Below are 22560 nucleotides of genomic sequence, written 5' to 3'. Positions count from 1 at the left end.
GGAGAGCAAGATACTGCTGGGAGACCCCTACAGGAACTACACCAGCCTGGAGGGCAGCAACTAGAAGAGAGGATGCTCTCTTTAAAAGCAAATTTTTGTGAAAATCGGTATACAGAGACAGGCCCCGTTTAGGATAAACACATTATCAAATGGATCTCACATGCATAAAAGATACACAAAGGGGTGCATTTATTCATTCATTCAATCAATCGTATTTATTGAGCACTTACTGTGTGCAGAGTACTGTACTAAGCACTTGGGAGAGTACAGTATAGCAATAAACAGACACATTGCCTGCCCACAATGAGCTTACAGTCTAGAGGAAGCTTACAGTCTAGAGGGCGTAAACTCCTTGAGGACAGGGATCGCATCTCCCAACTGAATCATCCTTTCCAAGTGCTTAGCATAGTGCTCTGCAAACAGTAAGCACTCCATTGATGGAGCGTCGATCGAGCCTTAGACTTTTTGCCGCACTCTCCTGCACAGAGGGGTCTCTCCCAATCAGCGGTGCCACCTTCCAGCCCCTTCCAGGATTGTTTGGGACTGTGTGTGCCGTGTGGGAGTTGTTTGGAGTGAGGTTGGGCTGGGTAGGGGCGGGGCAGGGGCTGGGACTGACTGTGGACTGCCCCACAGGTGCCGGTGTCCGTGGCCATGGTGTCTCCTCAGATGATCACTCCCCAGCAGATGCAACAGATCCTCTCCCCGCCCCAGCTTCAGGCCCTGTTGCAGCAACAGCAGGCAATTATGCTCCAGCAGGTGAGTGGACTTCCACCCACCCTCTCATCCCCCCATCCAGTCCCCAGCCCTAGCCCCTCCTCCCTCTCCTAAACCACCTCTCTCCATGCCCTCCCCCCAGCCCCCAAGACCTCAGCCTTCAGCTGGCCTGCGAATAGCGGCACCCCCTCTCTGGCTCTTTCTTGGTCACCCAAAGGGGAAGTAGCGTGGCCTAGTAGATAGCGCATGGGCCTGGGAATCAGAAGACCTGGTTCTAATCCCAGCTCCACCACTTGTCCAGTGTGTCATCTTGGGCAAGTCACTTCTCTTCTCTGTGCCTCAGTTACCTTATCTGTAAAATGGGGACTAAGATTGTGAGCCCCGTGTGGGACATGGACTGTGCCCAACCTGATCAGTTTGTATCTAACCCAGCACTTAGAACAGTGCCTGGCACATAGCAAGCGCTTAACAAATACCATTTTTTAAAAGAGCCTCTGGGGTGCTATGAAAATAATGAGGTTCAGGATACACAAGCCACCACAGGTCCCTGGATGGGAGGAGACAGAGTGGGGAGGAGGATGCAGCATTCCAGTCCTCCTCGGTATAAACCTTTACCTTGTTATATTGTACTCTCCCAAATGCCTAGAATAGTGCTCTGCACACAGTAAGAGCTCAGTAAATACAATTAACTGACTGATCTTGTGTCTCTTCCTCTGAGAGTAAAACATAGATGTCCTCAGGCCCACTTTCCAGTGACCCATCCTTGGAGGGAGGAGTGGAGGCCCGGGGGCCTTATAAGGTGGCCACTGGTGGCCTTTGGTCATCCCGGGGCTCCTGGCACGTGTGACGTAGGTTGGACATACAGCCAATGTAATGACAAGGACACTATCACTTTGCCAAAATTTATCAGAGCCCACCCGAACCTACAGGCTTTTTTTCTGGGGGACCCAAGCTCCCCAACTCCCAAGCTGCTATATTTTCCTCCCAGGTCCCCAGAAACCTGTTAATACTTTCAAGCCAAGGCAGAGAGAGGCTGGACCATGGAAATACAAATGCCAGGCAGAAAGTCATCCACTGCCATATCTGTGCCAGACTCATGAAGGGACGGCTGAAAACCGGACTGTCTAGCATAAAATTGGACAAATGGTCACCCTAGGACCATCTCAAGGCCATTTCCATCCCTTACATAGCTGGCAGAAAGTCATGAGAATATCAAAAACATGGCTTAGACTGTTCTTCGGAGCTGGGGGCTGGGTCCACCCAGCTCTGGGAGTGGCCGCAAAGGTGGTCAGAGGACCAGCATGCTGGCTGGCCAGCTGTAGTTACCTCTACGGTTCTGGGGAAGGGCAGCTGGCTTTCCCACCTACTAAACTGTGATGGGTTTCATCAGGGTAAGTACTTAAACCCTCTCAAGCCTGCTGACATCCCTCACTTTCGTGATGACAGCTTGCCGTAGGTCTATCATCCATGAATTTATCCAAATTGTTCCCCAGTCTCTTGATGTTTTTTCTACAAGGGACAAAGACATTCTTCTGAGCTTTTTCTTTCAGGCTGTAGGCCCCCCTGGTCCCTCTCCTACCCCTTAGCTTGACTTTAATCTCAGAGATGAGCCCTGGCTCGAGCATTCCCTTCCTTCCCCCTCCTTCCTGAGATGAGAAGGTGGGAGAGCAGAACTAAGGAAGAAATTGGGGACCCAGATCCTGAATCTCTCCCTCTCAGCCTTCTCTTCTCCTTACCCCTTTCCTCTTCTGTCTCTCCCCCTTCACTCTCCTACTCTACTTTTCCCTTCTCCTCCTCCTCTCTTTCCTTCTCATTCCATCCCTCCTCTGTCTCTTTCTTCCGATGTTTGGTTGCCCGGGCTCAAGGTGGGGACATGTTGGGGTAGAGCGCAGGCTTGTGGTGGGTGGTCCTTAACCCCGTAACTCTGTCTCTCTCAATTTCCCCTTGCAGCTACAGGAATATTACAAGAAGCAGCAAGAGCAGCTGCACCTGCAGCTCCTCACCCAGCAGCAAGCAGGGAAGGCAGCAACCCAAAGAGGTGGGGGAACTCCTGGGGAGAGAAAACTGGGGGGAGAGGAATAGAGCCTCAAAGGTGGGGGACCAGGGAGGAAAGGAAAAAGCTGGAGAAGGGAGAGGTGAGAGGGAAAACAAGGGAGTCGGGGAGAGGAGAAGGGTAAGGGATTTAGCCCCTCTACCTCCCAGCCACAAAATTCCCCAGCAGGGCCATTCAGGCCCCATCATTTTCCTGTGGCAGCTGGAAGTGCCAGTTCCGTGCCCACGTTCCCATGGTTGTTTTCAACACTAGGGTTGAAGCCACAGGTGTTCATTCCCAGCTGCCAGGGGTAGATGTCCAGGGGCCCTGCGCTGCTTAGCCCTCTGACAAGACTCAAGAGCCAGTGAGTGGGGCTGAAAAGACCCCAAATCTGATCCGTTGACCCTTGAGGGCTTGCCCAGAGCCCCCCAGGGCAGCCTCACTGGGGTTCCCCTCCCATTCAAAACCTCCCTCCATTTTCCTCCTGTGCCCTCTCAGCCAGTGTGGGCTCAGAGACTGTGTGGGCAGGGGCCCAGTGGGTGGTAAGGAGCTGTAGCAGTGCTCCTAGACCAGTCTCAGCTGCTTTGGCTCGCCAGAACTGGTCCTTCCAGGTGGGCACTAGGGCAGTTTTCTTAGCTCACCAGGCTGGTGAACCACTGGACTCACTGGAAACTCCCATCCCTAGGGTCAGGGAGGCCAGGTCAGCTGTAACTGGACCATGCCCCCAGGACAGGATAGACAGACAAACAGACAGGGAAACTCCTCACCCAGTCAAAGGGTGGGGGGGGCAAGCTGGTATTTGTAGGGGATTCTACTTTGACATCCCACCTCTTGGGTTCAATTACATTAAATAGGAAAGAGGGGGCTTGTGTTTGTGGGTGCGTTGCATGCACAAAAGTGTGTAATTGGGAGTGTTCACTGTGAAAGTTTGAACTACATCTGCTAGAAGTGGAAATATGTCTGAACATGGTTGGTACTCTAGGCTGTAAGCTCATTGTGGTGCAAAGATTGTGTCTATTATTAATATTATTAATAATAATAATAATTGTACTTGTTAAGCACTTATGCGCCAAGCACTGGTTCTAAGCACTGGAGAAGCTATAAGCCAGTCAGTTGGACACAGTCCCTGTCCCACATGGGTTCACACTCTTAATCTCATTTTACAGATGAGGGAACTGAGGCCCAAGATAAGTTAAATGATTTGCTCAAGGTCCACACCAGTAGACATATATATTATATTGTACTCTCCCAAGCATTTTAGTACAGTGCTCTGCACACAGTAAGCAACTCAGTAAATACAACTGAGTGACTGATTGAGTTGAGAGGTTATGTGTGTTGGTGTGTAAACAGTTTGTGCTGTCTGCATGACTGTATGTAAGGAGGGGATGTGTGAAGTTTGGGGGTCTGGGCTGTAGGTAAGAGGTGTGTGTGTGTGTGTCTGTCTGTGCCTGTCTGTCCTTGTGGGTGTGGTTTGTGTGGCTGTGCTTCATGGTGTGTAGGTGTGCTTCCTCTGATTGACTCTGTGTGTGTCTACTCTGACAGTGTGGTTATAGTGTGTCTGCCAGGGTGTTTCTGAGCCTGGTTGTGGGGAAAGGGGCAAAACCTGCCTCTGGGTGCCGGGTGGGAGCCTGGGAGGAAGTCTGTGGGGTGTTCCTGAGGCAGATTGCAGGGTACCAGTGGGTAGGCGATGATCCTGGCTTTGGATGTGAGTGGGTTTGTGTCTGTAGAAGCAGCGTGGCCTAGTGTCTAGAGCAGGGGGCCTGGGAGTCAGAAGGACCTGAGTTCTAATCCTGGCTCTGCCCACTTGTCTGCTGTGTGACCTTGGGCAAGTCACTTCACTTCTTTGTGCCTCAGTTCCCTCACCTGAAAAATGGGGATTAAGACTGTGAGCCCCATGAGGAACGGGGGACTGTATCATAACTGTGGTATTTGTTAGGCTGGTGGTATCCAACCCAATTTGCTTGTATCCACCCCAGCCACTTAGTACAGTGTGTGGAACACAGTAAGAGCCTAACAAATACCACAGTTATGATTATTCATTATTATTATTTTAAGTCTGCCCCTCACACCTGCTTACTACACCTCCTCTATCTCCTCTCTCCAGTTAGGTCTCTTCTGGGGCTTTTCCCTCTGCCCTGGGGGCCTAGAAAGCAGACCTTCCCCACCCCCAGAATTTTGTACTTGGTGAACATGTCAGGTGGGAGACAGAGAAGGGAGCCAAGAAAAGGCAGGAGAGCCGACCTCCCCACACTTCCCCTACTCTGACACCCCCACACAAAAGAAAGGAGGGCTGCCATCTAGGCTAGGCCGCAGAGTAGGTGATAAAAGCCTCTCAGGGATTGGACTGGCTTGATCCCCACCTATCCTGAATTGAAATCCCTCTGTATTCAGGTCGGTCCAGGACTCACCCCAGGGCCCTGGTGTCCTTCTCCCTCCCTTCCACACTTGCCCTCACAATTCCTTTTCAAACCAGATTTGGGCTGGGGGAGACAGGCCTGCTGCACTTAGTGATTTCCCCACTTTGCAATAGGAATCTGGGATTTATGTGCTGTGTGACCTTGGGCAAGTCCACTTAACTTCTCTATACCTCAGTTTCCTCCTCTGTAAAATGGGGACTCAGGGATAGAGCACGGGCCTGGGAGTCAGAAATGTCAATCAATCAATCAATCAATAGTATTTATTGAGTACTTACTGTGTGCAGAGCACTGTATTAAGCGCTTGGGAAGTGCAAGTTGGCAACATATAGAGACAGTCCCTACCCAACAGTGGGCTCACAGTCTAGAAGGGGGAGACAGAGAACTAAACATATTAACAAAATAAAATAAATAGAATAGATATGTACAAGTAAAATAAATAGAGTAATAAATATGTACAAACATATATACATATATACAGGTGCTGTGGGAAAGGGAAGGAGGTAAGGCGGGGGATGGAGAGGGGGACGAGGGGGAAAGGAAGGAGGGGGCTCAGTTTGGGAAGGCCTCCTGGAGGAGCAGAGCTCTCAGTAGGGCTTTGAAGGAAGGAAGAGAGCTAATTTGGTGGATGTTGGGAGGGAGGGCATTCCAGGCCAGGGGGATGACGTGGGCCGGGGGTCGATGGTGGGACAGGTGAGAACGAGGTATGGTGAGGAGATTAACGGCAGAGCAGCGGAGGGTGGGGGCTGGGCTGTAGAAGGAGAGAAGGGAGGTGAGGTAGGAGGGGGCGAGGTGATGGAGAGCCTTGAAGCCGAGGGTGAGGAGTTTCTGCCTGATGTGCAGATTGATTGGTAGCCTTAGTCAATTGGGTTCTAATTCTGGTTCCCCCACTTGTCTGCTGTGTGGCCTTGGGCATGCCACATCACTTCTCTGTGCCTCAGTTACCTCATCTGTAAAATGGGGGTGGATACTGTGAGCCCTGTGAGGCACAGGGACCATGTCCAACCTGATTTGCTGTATCCACCCCAGTGCTTAGTACAGTGCTTGGCACATAGCTCTTAACAAATACCATAATAATAATAATAATAATAATAACTACTAGTATTATTATTATTATACTATTTTTATTCCTTGAAGTGCCATAGTGCTCTGCACATAGTAAGTACCATCTATTAACTGATTGCCAAAAGCCCTCAAGCAGTCCCAGTCAAAGCAACCCCACCACCCTTTGGGGCTAGGGGTGGGGGCACCAGGCTGGGAGAATGGAGCCCACTCAGGGCCCAGAGGGGAGGGGAGAAGCAGCGTCAGCACTTTCTGCCCCCCCACCCCCACCCCATGGGTCATGGATGGGGTTGGGGAGTGCTCGTCGAAATGGGGAGAGGTGGAATTATCGCTTGTCCCCAGAGAGCCAGCTCAGGGAGTGCTGCAGCCAGGCCACGATGGCACCCAGAGCTTGACAGACCCATCGATCATCATGATGGGCAGAGGCAGGGGGTGGGGGTATCCCCAGAAAGGGGCCCGCTCAGCCCTTGACGAATGGAGCCGGACGGCAGCCCCCAGGGCAGGGAGGGTGGCGAGGGTTGGGGAAGGCAGCTGGGGTGGTGACAGAGTCAGGGGCCTCAGCTCAGGAGGGGCTCCAAAGGCTGGGGGGCCGGCCAGCCAGCCTAGGGGCCTGAGGGAGATCTGGATGAGCCAGGTGCTGGGCCCCTGGGGCCCTTCTGCCTCCCATTCCTAGGCTCTAGGGACCAAACAGCTGGCCTTCCAGCAGCAGCTCCTCCAGATGCAACAGCTGCAGCAGCAGCACCTGCTCAGTCTGCAGAGGCAAGGGGTTGGTGGGTCTGCAGCACCGGACAGGCCAGCGGCCCCCTCCAGGACCCTCCCACAAGGTAAGGGGAAGAGGAGGTCCAGGGTGGGGATCAAGGCAGGAGTCAGGGCTGAGGGTCAAGGCTGCAGTGGGAATCTAAGATGGGGTGTGGGATGGGAAGAGGATCAGGATTCGGGTGTGGGGCCTGGGCCAAGAGGGAAGAAGCCATTTTCTCCAGTGTCTGGAGGACTCAATCCCGGGCCTGGGGCTCTTGGGGAGTGAGGGGCCAAGGGACCAATGTGGATAGGGGGTCTCCAGCCTTGGAGGCTAGGCTGCCCCGGGCAGCTCCCAAATGGGGCAGGGAATCCCAGAGAGGGGAGAATCAGGTGGTCGCAGCCTGTTGGAAAAGGTGTGGTTGGGGGGAAGCTGTGACGTGGGAAGTTGCCTGGTTAGGGGTGATCCAAAGCATAGGAGGAGGTGAGGTTGTGGGTGGTCCCGAGGTGTGGTTGGGGGTCTTGGTGGAGAGGCCCAGGGAATACCAGGGTCTGGGGTCTTTCTGCTCTGTACTTGCTGCAGCTGTGTGCCCCTCGGACTTGCCACAGCTGTGGAAGGGGGACGGGGCGGCCCCAACCACCGAGGATGGCATCAAACAGGAGGGGCTGGACCTCACGGGTCCCGCTGCCGCCACAGCCCCCAACGCTACCCTCGTTCGCCCCTGCCAAGGTCTCGCCCCCCCCTCTCCCATCACGCCCTGCCCAATGGTCAGGGCCCCACGCCCACACCCCGCAGAGACAGGTACCAGGGGCCGCCCGGGGGCGCGGGGGCGGGGGCAGCCCTGGACAGGGGAAGCCGGGGAAGAGGGACCGGTGAACCCACCCCTCTGCCCGTGCCTTCCCCCTCCCTTCCCGGGACCCTGCCCCAGCACAGATTTAGCCCCTCGGAGGCAGAGAGTCTCTGGCGGGGCCCTGGGGGAGCAGGGCCCTGGGCTCTCCTGGGCAGGAAGTCCAGGAGGGGGAGGGAAGGAAGAGAAGGGGAAGGTGGGGAAGAGGAGGAGGAGGAGGAGGGCCCGGGCTGGGGCAGGGAAGGGGCTGGCCCAACGGTGGCAGTCCCCTGTGGAAGGGCTCGTTAGTGCAGTGCGCGGGGCTGAGCCAACTGGCTCTGTATGTATACTGATGCCCTCTCCCCTTCTCCCGCAGCTCCTCCCATGAGGAGAACCCCGGCTCCCACCCGCTCTACGGGCATGGGGAGTGCAAGTGGCCTGGCTGTGAGATCCTCTGTGAAGACCTCTCCCAGTTTGTCAAGTAAGGACTAGCCCCTGCCGCCCAATACATACTCATTACCGTCCCTAAATACCACTCCAAACCCCTCCTCCTCCACCTCCCTTCTGCTCTCCCTTTCTCTCTCATCCCCTGTCCTACTTAGAGAAGTAGTGTGGCTTAGTGGAAAGAAAGAGCACAGGCTTCGGAGTCAGAGGTCATGGGCTCCAAACCCAGCTCTGCCACTTATCAGCTGTGTGACTTTGGGCAAGTCACGTCACTTCTCTGGGCCTCAGTTACCTCATCTATCAAATGGGGATTATGACTAGGAGCCCCACGTGAGACAACCTGATTACCTTATATCTACCCCAGTGCTTAGAACAGTGCTTGGCACATAGTAAGCGCTTAACAAATACCATCATCATTATTATTATTATTATTGTTATTACTCTCCCACTTTCCCCCTGAGCCTGCTCTAAGGAGATGGGAGGACCTTGGGAATGGAGCAGGGGAAGCATTGGAGAATCTGGGGGTTCTGTCCTGGCTCCTCTCAACCCCAGCTAAGGAGCAGGAGGAGAGAAAAATGAGCAACAGGCCCAGGGGAAGTGGCCAGTGGCCAGCGGGTGGTCAGTGCCCAGGTAGGTGGTCAGTGCCAGCGGGGTAGCCAGTGCCAGGCAGCTGGGCAGGTGGGCTATAGTAGGATCTGACACTGACTGATTAACTCCACGTCTGCCATCCTCATGCAGCCAGTGCAGGGTCAGACAAATTGTTTTCACGCTTGGGCAGAGGGTTGCTTAATTAGTTCATTTGCAATTAGATCTCTTTGTTATGAGGATTTTAGCAAAGACATCAAAGACAGCTGATGGTTACCGAGTCTCCTTCAGTATCTCTGCACCAGTCCCTGTATCTCCCTCTCTTTCCATCTCCGTGCCTCTCTCTCCCCATTTGGATCTCTGTCACACATTCGGGTTTCTGCCTCTGGGTTTGGAGAGGGAGGGTGGGAGGCTGTGACATGGCGGGAAGAGGTGGGGTTAGCGGGCAGACTGATCCACCTCAGAGGCTACCCTCTTGCCCTTGCCCCCCACCAGACACCTCAACACCGAGCACGCCCTCGATGACCGCAGCACAGCACAGTGCCGGGTCCAGATGCAGGTGGTCCATCAACTGGAGATCCAGGTGGGATGCGGCCCAGTGGTGGGGAGGGCAGATGGGTCAGGACCCTCCAGAACCCTCAGGGGCCAGACTGGGCTGGGGTCTACCCTACCCAGGAATGTCCTCACCCCCCGAGAATTTAGAGGGGCTGGCTCTAAAGAGTGCCTGATGGGGGCAGGGTTGGAGGCCTGGCCCAAAGGTGATTTGGCGACCCCCTCAGAGAGGGATCTTGCTCAATGTGACCTTAAGTGACTCCCCCCGCCCCACAAAAAAGTGACCCCCCAAGTCCCTTGGCCAGGACGGGAGGGCTGACTAAAGAGTCCATGAGGAGGTCTGGGAGGGGGACAGTGGGGGAGAGGGGCAGAAAGGGAGGGCAGAGCCCAGGGGTTGGGGCTGCCCAGCAGGTGACCGTGACCGGGAGGGTGGGGAGGGCTGGGGAGAGCTGGTGGCCCTGCTCGGGCCCAGGTGTGCAGGACACACCCTCTCCCCACAGCTAGCCAAGGAAAGCGAGCGTCTGCAGGCAATGATGGCCCATCTGCACATGAGACCTTCCGAGCCAAAGCCCTTCAGTCAGCCAGTGAGCATCCTAGGGCCCCTCTTTGAGACCCCTCCTCAGGCCCCTCCAGCATCCGTTCCACCACCCCCAATCTCAAAGGCAGGAGCCAGGCTGGGGCCCAGCAGGCCCAGGGCCTAGAGTACCCCTTCTTTGGCCCTCTGTTGCTCCTTGTCTGACTGTGCACACTCAGCCAGCAGCCCCTGCTGGGAAGACAGGAGGTAGGGGGGAGGGTGTGCCCCTGGGGCGGAGGGTGGGGGGCGGACTTCCTCCACTCCCTGCAGCTCCAACACCCTGACCCCATCTCCCCAGCCCCTCTTCCTGACTGGGCACCTCCTACAGCCTCATCCCCACAATGGCCCCCCATCGTTCCATTCTCATCCTTCTTTCTGCCTCCCCTGCAGCTGAATCTGGTGTCTGGGGCCCCCCTGTCCAAGGTGGCCATCTCGACTGCAGACTCATTCCCCGACGGCCTGGCTCATCCCCCCACTTCGGCTGCTGCCCCAGTCACCCCCCTGCGGCCCCCAGGCCTCAGTTCTGCTGCCCTGCATGGGGGTGGCCCTGCCCGCAGGAGAAGCACTGACAAGTTTTGCACCCCCATTTCCTCTGGTGAGGGAGGCTGGAGCGTGGGCGGGTCTGGGGGAGGGTTTGGGAAGGGACAGGGCTGTGGAGCAGGTGGTGGGGCTTGAGAAGCAGCGTGGCTCAGTGGAAAGAGCATGGGTTCTAATCCCGGCTCTGCCACTTGTCAGGTGTGTGACTTTGGCAAGTCACTTCAATTCTCTGTGCCTGTTACCTCATCTCTAAAAAAGGGGATTAAGACTGGGAGCCCCACGTGGGACAAGCTGATCACTTTGTATCCCCCCCCAGCGCTTAGAACAGTGCGTCGCACATAGTAAGTGTTTAATACCATCATCATCAGCATCATCATTAATCCTTTCTCCGCCACTTGTCTGCTGGGTGACCTTGGGCAAGTCACTTAACTTCTCTGTGCCTCAGTTTCCTCATCTGTAAAGTGGGGATTAAGACTGAGCCCCACGTGGGACAGGGACTACCTGATTAACGTGTAGTTATCCCAGCACTTATTACAGTGTTTATCACATAGTAAGCGCTTAACAAATACTATAAAAAAGATGGTGGGTCTCAGGAGCAGGGGTGGACTTGGAGGTGGCAGGTTCGAGAAGGGGGTGGAAGAAGAAACGCGGGATGGGGGAGATGGGGTGTCCCTGAAAGAGGAGCAGAGATGGGGAAATGGCGGGGTGCCAGAGGCCCCCAGCTTCCCCAGAGGAGGGCTAGGAGGTGGGGCAGGGGAAGCTGGATATTTTGGGAAGGGAGGCTCCATGGGGGAGGAGGGGGGAAGAGACCTTGTGCCCCTTCACCGACCCTGCCTCCCCCTCTCTCTTCCCACCTCCCCGCTGTGTCCCTCCCCCCTGTGTCCCTCCCCCCAGAGCTCGCCCAGAATCACGAGTTCTACAAAAACGCAGATGTTCGACCGCCCTTCACCTATGCCTCCCTCATTCGCCAGGTCAGTGCCCAGGGGCAGGGCCAGTTTCCTCCCTGCCCCCGTCCCCAGAAAGCCCCCACAAGCAGCCCCCGGCTACATGGAGACCCCAGCCTAAAGCCTTGACACTCTGCTCCCTCTTCCAGCCCCTTCCTCGAGGTCACAGCCTCCAAGAGCCCCCAGATTGGGGGTTGACACAAGCAGTGCATACCCAGCAATTCACAGGTTCACATATGCCACATCCGGAGATTCACACCCTGCACCCAAAGATTCGCGTGCTCACAGACATCACATACAGTGATAAACATTCTTGCCACACCGCAGCCAGAGATTCACATGCTCGCACACGTAGCACACAGCAATTGACCTGCACACGCATGCCACACGCAACAATTCCCATGCTTACGCCCAGATGGACTATGGCCGTATACCTTTAAGGGAGAGACCAACCCAGAGACAGGAAGTGCAACTAGAGCCTGCAGAAAACTGTGCCCTGCCTAGACCCTCACTTATTCATAGTTAAATCCTATAAATAAGTTATTGGTTACTTAATAAAACAAGCAGAAGGTGGTTTGATTGTCCCAGAAGATAAAACAAGATACACATTCACATCCATTCAGACACATAAGCACAAACAGGCTTATACAGACTCATGGGCATGCAAACATTCACATTTGTATTCACACAAAACAATTACTCACACAGAGATACACATAGCTGGACTAACACACAACGGCGTGACGTAATGGAAAAAGCCAAGGACCTGGGTTCTAATGCCCGTTCTGCCACTTGCAGAACGGGTGACCTTGGGCTGGGTGCTGGGTGACCTTGGGCAAGTCCTTTCACTGCTCTGGGCCTCAGTTTCCTCATCTGTAAAATGGAGATTTAACACCTGTTCTCCTTCCCCTTGGACTGCGAGCCCTGAGTGAGCCAGGGACTGTGATCTAGCTGTCTCGTAAATACCTTGGCGCTTAGTACAGTACTCGACACCTCGTAAGCACTTAACACAGACCCCCATTGTTGTTACATCCACTCAGACATTCCCATAGAGAGGTTGTGCACATAATTGCACACACACATACACACACACATACACACACACACACACACACACACACACACACACACACCCGGGTTTTCTATGCATGAGCTCACACCTACGGAGGGTGGGAAGAAGGGTAGAAGACGAGGAGGAAGACAAGAAGGAGAGGAGGGGGGAAGGAAGGGGAGGAGGAGGAGGAGAGAGGAACAATGCAGGAGGAAGCCCAGCCCTACCCGCCTTCCACAACTTTGTGACAGACTGAGTGACCCACTCCCTCCCCCCGCTCCCATCAGGCCATCCTGGAGACCCCAGACCGGCAGCTGACCCTGAACGAGATCTACAACTGGTTCACCAGGATGTTTGCCTATTTCCGCAGGAACACGGCCACCTGGAAGGTGAGGACTCCCACCCCTCGCAGACAGCCCCCAGACTCCCCGAAAAACCCCGCTCTCTCCAATTCCACCGGGCCTCCCCCAGCCCCCCTGTCCCCAGGAGGTGAGAGCCCTGGGCAGCGGGGAGGGGGTGCCCTCCGCCCCCCTGCTTCAAAAGTTGGTCGGAATGGGGCCAGCCCGCGGCCTCCGCCCCTCCTTTGCTGGGATCTGCTGAGACCCTCTCTCATCCCGTTTTCAGTCTCTCCCTATTCTGCTCCTCCTGGAAGATCAGCTAATGTGAGAAAGACCTCTCCCCACCCAGTACACCCTGAGACCCAGGCACTTGACCCGCACACACTCTGTCCCCTTTTCCCCCCAACACACATACGAAATACACATATGCTCACACATGGGTACAGGCCCAAATACTCACCTGCTGCTCATACTAACACCTCACATCACAACAGAAAACATGCAGCGCACCCACCCATCAATCCGCTAGCACCCACACCTACGTGTTCACATTCACTCTCCATCATCATCATCATCAATTGCATTTATTGAGCGCTTACTATGTGCAGAGCACTGTACTAAGCGCTTGGGAAGTACAAATTGGCAACATATAGAGACAGTCCCTACCCAACAGTGGGCTCACAGTCTGGGGCACCCACCCCCAGCCCCAGAACTGCACACTGGAGACCCCTCCCTCCCCCAGCTCCAGGCGCTGAGACCCGGCTTCCTCTTCCCACCCTGCCACAGACTGGGAAGGGAGGAAGGAGCTGACACCTTTCTCACTCGCAAGCTTGCACTAGACACACACACATATACACATATCCCCCCACTGACTCACACTCCTGCGAGCCAGCACACTCAAACACAAAGGCTCTCTCTCCTGTCCTGTCCTGCACAGAGCGTTCAGCCCCAGCCCAGCACCGGTCCCCCAGGTGTTGGGTGGCTGGCGGGGGGGCGGGGAGGGACAGACGGCTTCAGCCTCGGTTGGTCGATTTCGGGGAGGCCAAAGGGCTGGAGGAATGAGGGTCTGAGCGGCCGTCAGGGTGGTCCGTCAGCGCGATGGTGGCTGGTACTATTCATTTTGTTAATGATGTGCATTTAGCTTTAATTCTATTTATTCTGATGACTTGACACCTGCCCACATGTTTTGTTTTGTTGTTTTTGATGATGATGGCATTTATTAAGCGCTTACTATGTGCAAAGCACTGTTCTAAGCACTGGGGAGTTTACAAGGTGATCAGGTTGTCCCACGTGGGGTTCACAGGCTTAATCCCCATTTGACAGATGAGGTAACTGAGGCCCAGAGAAGTGAAGTGACTTGCCCAAAGTCACACAACTGACAAGTGGCGGAGCCGGGATTTGAACCCATGACCTCTGACTCCAAAGCCCGTACTCTTTCCACTGAGCCACGCTGCTTCTCTTTTCTCCCCCTTCTAGACTGTGAGCCCGTTGTTGGGAAGGGACCGTCTCTATATGTCGCCAACTTGTACTTCCCAAGCGCTTAGTACAGTGTTCTGCACACAGTAAGCGCTCAATAAATACAACTGACTGACTGACTGACTGACTGAATGAATGAATGAATGGCGATGGGCTTGTTGGGCCCAGAAGCGGCTACTGATGCTGCTGCTGCTGTTTCTAGCCTTGGCCCCTGCCTCCCCCTGCTGGTTTACGGAGGTACTGCAGAGCCTCCCGTGGCCGGGCCTCCGGGGCCTTCAGGGCCTCAAATAATAATAATAATAATAAGGACAACAACATCTGTTAAGTGCTTACTATATGCCATCCACTGTTCTAAGCGCTGGAGTAGATATAAGGTAATCAGGTTGTACCACCTGGGGCTCACAGTCTTAATCCCCATTTTACAGATGAGGAAACTGAGGTATAGAGACGTGAAGTGACTTGCCCAAGGTCACACAGCAGACAAGTGGCAGAGCCAGGATTAGAACCCACTTCCTCTGGCTCCCAAACCTCTTTCTTACCAAGCCACTTTTCTTCTCACTAAGCCACGCTGCTTCTCAAACTGTGCGTCTAGTTGGTGCTGTGATTACCAAAGCACCTTACATCATTTAGTTATTTACTTCTCACAATGCCCCTATGAGGTAGGGTTCTGGTATTATTACCCCCAATTTACAGCTGGGGAAACTGAGGCATGGAGCGGTTAAGTGACTTCCCAAGGCCACACAGAGAACGTGTGTCAGAGCCCCTCAAATGGAGGTGAAATCAAAATAAGGGGGGACAGATGGAGGCCATCTGGGTCTGGAACCCACCAGCCTTCCACACATCACGGGCTGGACCACGGCAATGACGGAGAGGGGGAGGAGCAGAGGGAGGGATTGGGGCAGCAGCTGGATCTGACCAAGGTCTTCTGCCTCCCCATTCGCCATCCTGGGTCCAGGGCAGGTTCTCATGGCCGGGCCCCCTGTGGCCTTTGAGAACCAGTGGCCAGAATCCTCCTCTCCCTCACAGCCTCACTACTTACTCCCCAGTTCCACAGACACAGACTCTCCCCTCCCTTTCTCCCTTCTTGTGGCTGCTTTTGCCTCTCCCCTTCCCCCCAGTGTCTCTGAGATCTAGTTCAAGACCAGGATGCGGTCTGCAGTCCGAGCTTGAGCAGGGCAGGGTGGCTGTCATATTGCCCATCCCTGGACCAGCCCATTCTTCTTCCCTCCCTCCCTTGGGCAGAGGTGCCAGATGATCCTGAGAACACTCTGAAAACCACTTCTGCTTCAGGCGGGAAGTGGACCACATCCATTCTGTTCCCCTGGCTCTCTGTCCCATACAGGGTCCCTCTTCAACTTCAAGGACCAGAGTGAGTCTGATGCCATTCCCACTTCAGCTTCCCACTGCCTGTAGCTGCCACAGCTTCCTGCCACCCTCTCACTCAACCAATCAACCCGTATTTATTGAGCTCTTACTGTGTACAGAGCATGGTACTACGCGGTTTGAAGAGCACAGTAGAGATGGTAGACATGTTCCCTGCCCACAAGGAGCAAACAGTTTCGTGGAGGAGACAGACATTAATATAAAGAAATAAATTAGGGATTTGTACATAAGCGCTGAGGGACTGAGAGTGGGACGGATATCAAGTGTTTAAGGGGCACATATCCAAGTGCCTTGGCAACTCAGAAGGGACAAGGGGATGTGAGTGCTTAGTCAGAGATGACCTCTTGGAGGAGATGGTGTTTTTAAAAGGCTTTGAAGGTGAGGAGAGTGACTGTCGAATATGGAGGGGGAGGGTGTTCCAGGCCAGAGGGAGGACCAGGATGAGTGATCTGCGACAAGATAGACAAGACTGAGGTACATTGAATAATTTGGCATTGGAAGAGGGGAGTGTGTGGACCGAGTGGTAGTTAGGAAATCAGTGAGGAAAGGTAGGCGGGGGCAAAGTGATTGAGTGCTTTATAGCCAGCGGCAAGGAGTTTCTGTTTGATGTGGAGGTGGATGGGCAACCACTGGAGGTTTTGGAAGTGCAGGGAGATAACTGAACGGCAGCTCGTCCTTCCCCACTTTCCTGTTCCCCCACCCCTCTGTCCCACCCATTTCCGATCCCCACTTCTGCCTAAGCCTGGGGTGAGGGTGATCCTGAACATCGCCCGCTTTTGATAACCCAAGGGCATGGGAAGTAGGGAACCTCTCTGCCCAAAGGTTTCTGGGACTGGGAGCTCCAGAAAGCCAGGCTGAGGCGCAACTCCCAGTTGGATGTCGGGTTGGTAAGTTTCTAGGTCCTCATTTATTTAAAAGCTTACTATGTGCCAGGCAGTGTACTAAGCTCTGGGGTAGATAGAAGATAGATCATCAGGTTAGACACAGTCCGGGTCTCACATGGGGATCCCAGCCTTAAAATCCATTATAAAGATGAGGGAACTGAGACAACGCCCTCTCCCTTCTGCTTCGCTCTTGCCCCTGGACCCGTGCCCATTAAGCACTTGATATTCACTCACCCTCAGCCCCACACCACTTGTGTACATATACTTATACCCTGCTATTTCCCCTACCTGTAATATATTTTAATATCCATCTCCCCCTCTAACCTGTGAGCTCCTCGTGAGCAGGGATCCTGTCTACCGACTCTATCGTATTGTTCTCTCAAGCGCTAGTATAGTGCTCTGCACGCAGTAAACGCTCAGTAATAATAATAATGCGCTTACTATGTGCAAAGCACTGTCCTAAGTGCTGGAGTAAATACCCTTTATTGATTAGGTCTGGGTACGAGCAGGAACTCATCCGATTCAGGAGGGAATGAGGGCCTGGGATGGGGGGTCGAGGGGCCGGGAGAGGTGACTCTGGACCCCCGAGTAGGGAGAAGTCGTCACGGGAGGCCCCTCTGTCTGCCCCTTGCCCGCCCCCCTCCCCGCCCTTGTTTGGGGGCTGGTGCCTTTGTTTATGCGGCCCCGCCCGACCTCTTAAATTGCCGTTAATGTTTTAGCGTAACGAATTAGTCTCTCATCACGACTCGGGACTCGAAATGAGGCAAAAAGCCCCCGCGAGGCCATCCTCGGAAATTGGGGTCATTCTCATTTGCAAAGCGGAGGATCCGAGACCCGTAATGCGGGGAAATTTATTCCAAGGCAGGAGCCCCAGCGCGATTAGGCCTTTGTAATTATCGCTCCGAGAGATTCCGCCCCAACCGCCTGCCTCCCTCATGGATTAACAAGCGAGTCGGAAAAATACACAGGATTTAATTAGAGGCAAATTAAAATTGGTAATGAAATAGGGGCAGTTGCAAGTGGCAGAGTTGGAAGGGAGAATAGGAGCGGGGGTCTCGGGGGGCACCGAGCCCGCTCACGGCACGCTCTTTCTTCTCTGTTTGGAAACGTGGGGACCGGCGGGGAGGGGGCTGGGGTCGGGACGGAGCCGGGGGCGATGTCGGGCGAGGGGATGGGGTGGGAGTTTAGACGGGGACAGACGATGGGGCAGGAGAGGAGAACTGGCGGCGGGCTGTGGAGGGCAGGAACAGGGATGGAGACCCAGAAGCTCCCTGCTGGCGCTGAGGCTGCGGGGAGAGGATGCCCTCTCCGAGGCACGATGGACAGGTGTTAGCTGGGAAGATCCTGGCACGGAGTAAGCGCTTAGCAAATACCATTATTACTACCCGAAGCCGCGAGACCCGGACCTAACGGCCTCCCGGGTTCTAGGCAAGGGAAGAAGGGGAGGAGGAGGAGGAGGAGGCCCCAAGGACCCCGGCAGGGGGAAGTTGGGTCTAATCGAGTCCAGGCCCGTCCTTGGCCGTCAGTGGGGCAGGTGAGAGGGCGGCTATTGTGCCCATCCTCCTCTGCCCCTCCATCACGCCCCCGCCTCCTCCCCACCCCCCGGCCCGCAGAACGCCGTCCGCCACAACCTGAGCCTGCACAAGTGCTTCGTGCGGGTGGAGAACGTCAAAGGCGCTGTGTGGACGGTGGACGAGAACGAGTACCAGAAGCGGAGGCCACCAAAGATGACCGGGTGGGTGTGCCCCGCCCCCTTCCCGCCCCTCCCACCAGGCTCACACGTGGCACCCAGGTGGGTAGCTCCCTCTCCGGCAGGGCACCGGTGGGCAGGACGCTGACTCCGGCTCCGGGCCTAGCCACGGCCGGGGCAGCAGCTGGGACTCTGGCCTCGGCTCTCGCTCTAACTCCTGCTCCAAAAGTGGGCCCAGCCGTGGCTCCAGCTGGGAGGGCGGCTGCAGGCCAGGGAGGTTTGGGGCAGGGGGCTGGGGCCTGGCCCAATCGTCCTGCCACCGTTGTCCCCTAGGGTCCCGGGAGGAGCAGAGGGACTCCGCGGAAAGGCCGGGGGAGGCGCTCGGTAGGAAGAGGTGCAACGTGGGAGCGGGCGGGGGTGAGGGTGGATGACTCTGGACCCGGTGAATTTTCCCATCGGTGCCCCGCCAGGTGTGGGGGGACCCAACCTGCTACCCCCTGGTTCACAGAGCTCCTCCCTGCTCCCCTCCTCTGCCCAAACTCCTCCGTTCTGGACTAAGGGAGTGAGCAGAGTTGCCCCTACCCTCTACCTGTTCCAGGCCCCCTCCCCAGCCCCCTGCAGATAGTGGCGCTCGATCCAGAGAGGTTTCAGGCTCAGAGCCAGCCTCCTCTGCCCCATCCCCCTGCCTGCGGGAGCCCCCACCCTCTCCATCTCTGCCCACCCCTCGGGAGCAACCATTCCCTCCCACCCCCCGGGTCTCTGGAGGGTGACTAATTGGTCCTCCTCACTCTGCTCAGGAGTCCAACCCTCGTCAAAAACATGATTTCGGGACTCAGCTATGGAGCACTGAATGCCAGCTACCAGGTGATGACCTCTAGTTCTAACCCACTGAGCCCTGGGGCTCCTCTGCCCCATTCCCCTCCCCCTCCCCTGCCTTCTCTGTGCATGTCTCTCTCTCTCTGTTCTCTTCTATCTTCAGCCTCCCCCCCCCACACCCCAAATCCTCCATCCCAAGGAACCCAGAAGGGACAAACTCGGGCTCAGATACCTTACCTCCCTTTATGCCCACCAGCCAAACTCTTGAGATTTCACATTTAACAATAATTACAATTATTATCATCATTATTATTGAAGCATTTGTTAAGTGTTTATTGTGGCCAAGCACTCTACTAAGCACTGGGAGAGATATAAGATAGGTTGGGCACAGTCCCTAATAATAATGATGGTATGTGTTAAGAGCTCACAATTTCCAAGCACAGCACTAAGAATTAAATTAGATACAAGATAATCAGGTCAGAAATGGTCGCTGTCCCACATGGGGCTCTCAGTGTAAGGCGGGGGGAGAGCAGATATTGAATCCCCGTTTTAAAATTGAGGAAACTGAGGCATGGAAAAGTGAAGTGACTTCCCCACAGGCCCACAGGAGGAAAGTGGCAGAGTCACCCAGATCCTCTGACTCCCAAGCCCATGCTCTGTCCACAGGGTCCCGTCATTATTTAATGAGCTGGTTGGGGTGTGTGATGCGGAGTTGCCACAGAAGCCAGCCAAGTCCTTTCCCTGTGACTGAAGCCCTAGTAAGGGATGATGATGATCTGACAGACAGACAGATGGGGTGGGCGAGCCCAGTCAGGCAGACGGAGGGGTGAGCCCAAAGAGAGATCTACTCAGATATACAGATGCCAGGCAGGGAGCACCGTCAGAGGGAAGGGACTGAAAGACGGAGGAGTGAGACCAGACAGACAGAGGTCGGCCCAAATGGAAGGTCTGCCGATATTGATTGATTTGCCCTAGGTGAGATCAGACTAACAAGAAAGAGAGAGGGGACTAGGCACAAGGCAGACCGACAAAAGACAGGGACCGTGTCCATCCTGATTAAACTTGTATCTACCTCAGCAATTAGAACAATGCTTGACACATAGTAAAAGCTTAACAAATGTCAGAAATGAATAGATAGGTTGATAGATAGATACATAGATTAAAAGATGAGCCTGGATAGACAGTGGAGAGAGAAGTTGGGCCAGACAGACAGGAGGTTCTGACAGACAGATGGGCAGCCAAGCCTGCTCACCTGGCTAAGCAGGCAGGCAGAGGGGGCTGGCAGGAAGTTCTCTGGCTGGTAGGCGGTTGGTCTTTTCCTGGGGGCTGCGGGTAGGGGGGAAGGAGAGAGGCCCCAGAGCATCCTGGACTTTCACAGGGGTCTGCCCTTTCTCATGGTCCAGCTGCCAAGATAGTGGGTGTGAATGGGTGTGGGGAAACAGCCCCCAATCCTTCAGGAAAAACAAGCCCCTTGAGGGCAGGGATTGGGTCTTTTCCTTCTGGTGCATTCTCCTGAGCATCCAGTACAGTGCTCTTTACCCAGCGGGCACTCAGCAAACATGCTTGATTGCATGCCTGGCCACCCAGTCTCTCGGCGGATCGGCTGAAGGAACCTTCCATCCCTCCGCAGGCCGCCCTGGCCGAGAGCAGCTTCCCCCTCCTGAACAGCCCTGGGATGTTGAACCCCGGCTCCACCAGCAGTCTCCTGCACCTCGGCCATGACGACGTGAGCAGCACCGTGGACTCCCTGGCCAGCAATGGCAGCAGCAGCCCCCCCCGCCTCTCGCCCCCACAGCACAGGTGAGGCCCTTCCTGCTCCCTACTCCTCAGACCCCGTTTGCTTCCCAATCCTCATACCCCAATCTGGATCTGGCCCACAGCATGGCCTAGTGCATAGAAGATGGGCTTGGGAGGCAGAAGGACCTGGGTTCTGGTCCTGGCTCTGCCACTTGTCTGCTGTGTGACCTTGGGCAAGTCGCTTAGCTTGTCTGTGCCTCAGTTCTCTCCTCTGTAAAACGGGAATGAAGACTGTGAGCTCCATGTGGTACAAGGACTGTGCCAATCCAGATTTCCTTGTCCCCACCCCAGTGCTTAGTCCAGTGCCTGACACATAGTAGGCGCTTAACAAGTACCACAAGAATTGTTACTATTATTATTACCTCCCTCTCCCTGACTGGAACTTTCTTTCTGACCATAGCCAGCCTGTATGGAGCCCAGATTAAATAAATCCCTGCTTCCCTTGGGTGAGCCAAACCTGGCCAATACCTCTTTGGGACATTAGAGATGAATGGGGAGTGGGGGGCTGCTCAGGCCCCACTGAGAATGAGAGAGTTGGGGAGGGTTGGGTGAGTCTGGGGAAGGACCAGATAGGCTGGCACAGCCCCTCTTGAGTTTCAGGCTAGAGGGGGTGGTCTCAGGGAGATGGAAGTGGCAAAACCACCAACTGCTCTTGGTAGGGAGGGCAGACTGGCCCTAAGAGAAACCCAAACGCTGCTGCCTAAGTGCCTGGATCTCCCTAAGAACCACAGTACCCCAGTCCAAGCCACCTAGATCTGGGCAGGCATTGGCTGTGAGACAAGATGATGAGACTGGTTGAAGTAGGCCAGAGAGCCTGGGGTGGGCCTTGACCAGTGTCAGGGCCATTTCAGTGAGGGGACAGGCCACTGGGACATTCAGAGAGGATGGCAAGTCCAGAAATGTGATGTTCTAAGGCCCGGTGCCAGATTCTGAACCTCATGGTCCAGCTTGACCCCAAGACCCCAGAGAGTATGGGTCCATTTTGGAGTCCACTTGGGTTGGGGGAGTAGAGAGGGGTGAGTTAATGAAGCAAAGTGTTCTAATCCTAGCTCCACCACGTCTGCTGTGTGACCTTAGGCAAGTCACTTCACTTCTCTGTGCCTCAGTCACCTCATCTGTAAAATGGGGATTAAGACTATGAGCCCCATGTGGGACAGGGACTGTGTCGGTCAGTATCTACCCCAGTGCTGAAAACTGTGCTTGGTATATAGTGAGAGCTTAACAAATACTATTATTATTATTATTATTATTATTATTATCATCATCATCATAACCATCCAGTAGTACCCTAATACTGTCCCTGGGACTCCCTGGGCCAGCCCAAAACTGGCCAGCCGGTCCAGGGGGTCCCAGAGCTTTATCCATCCCCAGATACAGACCAGCTTTGGGCTGGCAGAGGGCAGAGGGAGTTTGGGGCAGCGGGAAACAGATTCTGAGCCCAGCCTGGTTCCTGCATGTCCCTCCTTCCCCTCAGTCACCAGGTGCAGGTGAAGGAAGAGCCAGCTGAGCCTGAGGAGGACAGCCGGCCTGGCCCCCCGCTGGCCCCCAACCCTAGCGCCGCTGTCACCGTCACTGCCATCGAGGACAGGGACCTGGAGGAAGAGCTGCCGGGGGAAGAGCTGTTGTAAGGGTCGCCGGGGGGGCGAGCTCTTGCCCTCACGAGCCCTGGGTCCTCGCCCCCCCCTCCCCAACCTTCTCAAGGCAC

At 55.1% G+C, this 22560-nt stretch overlaps 1 protein-coding gene across 1 annotated transcript in view; it reads left to right on the top strand.

The window, feature by feature from the left end:
* FOXP4 (forkhead box P4) overlaps positions 1-22560 on the top strand; it is a 47443-nt gene that overhangs the window by 23239 nt on the left and 1644 nt on the right. Inside the window, 16 exon segments of the mRNA XM_038749078.1 lie at positions 634-756; positions 2665-2736; positions 2738-2752; positions 6896-7046; positions 7541-7671; positions 7674-7759; positions 8161-8265; positions 9309-9396; positions 9866-9949; positions 10330-10534; positions 11371-11447; positions 12759-12860; positions 18166-18287; positions 19040-19106; positions 20689-20858; positions 22330-22479. Of these exon segments, the coding sequence (XP_038605006.1) occupies positions 652-756; positions 2665-2736; positions 2738-2752; positions 6896-7046; positions 7541-7671; positions 7674-7759; positions 8161-8265; positions 9309-9396; positions 9866-9949; positions 10330-10534; positions 11371-11447; positions 12759-12860; positions 18166-18287; positions 19040-19106; positions 20689-20858; positions 22330-22479 (1730 nt within the window). The 5' untranslated portion in view covers positions 634-651.

This window comes from Tachyglossus aculeatus, chromosome 7 (assembly GCF_015852505.1).
Source record: "Tachyglossus aculeatus isolate mTacAcu1 chromosome 7, mTacAcu1.pri, whole genome shotgun sequence".
Lineage (NCBI taxonomy): Eukaryota > Metazoa > Chordata > Mammalia > Monotremata > Tachyglossidae > Tachyglossus > Tachyglossus aculeatus.
This window is presented reverse-complemented; position numbering and strand designations above follow the sequence as displayed.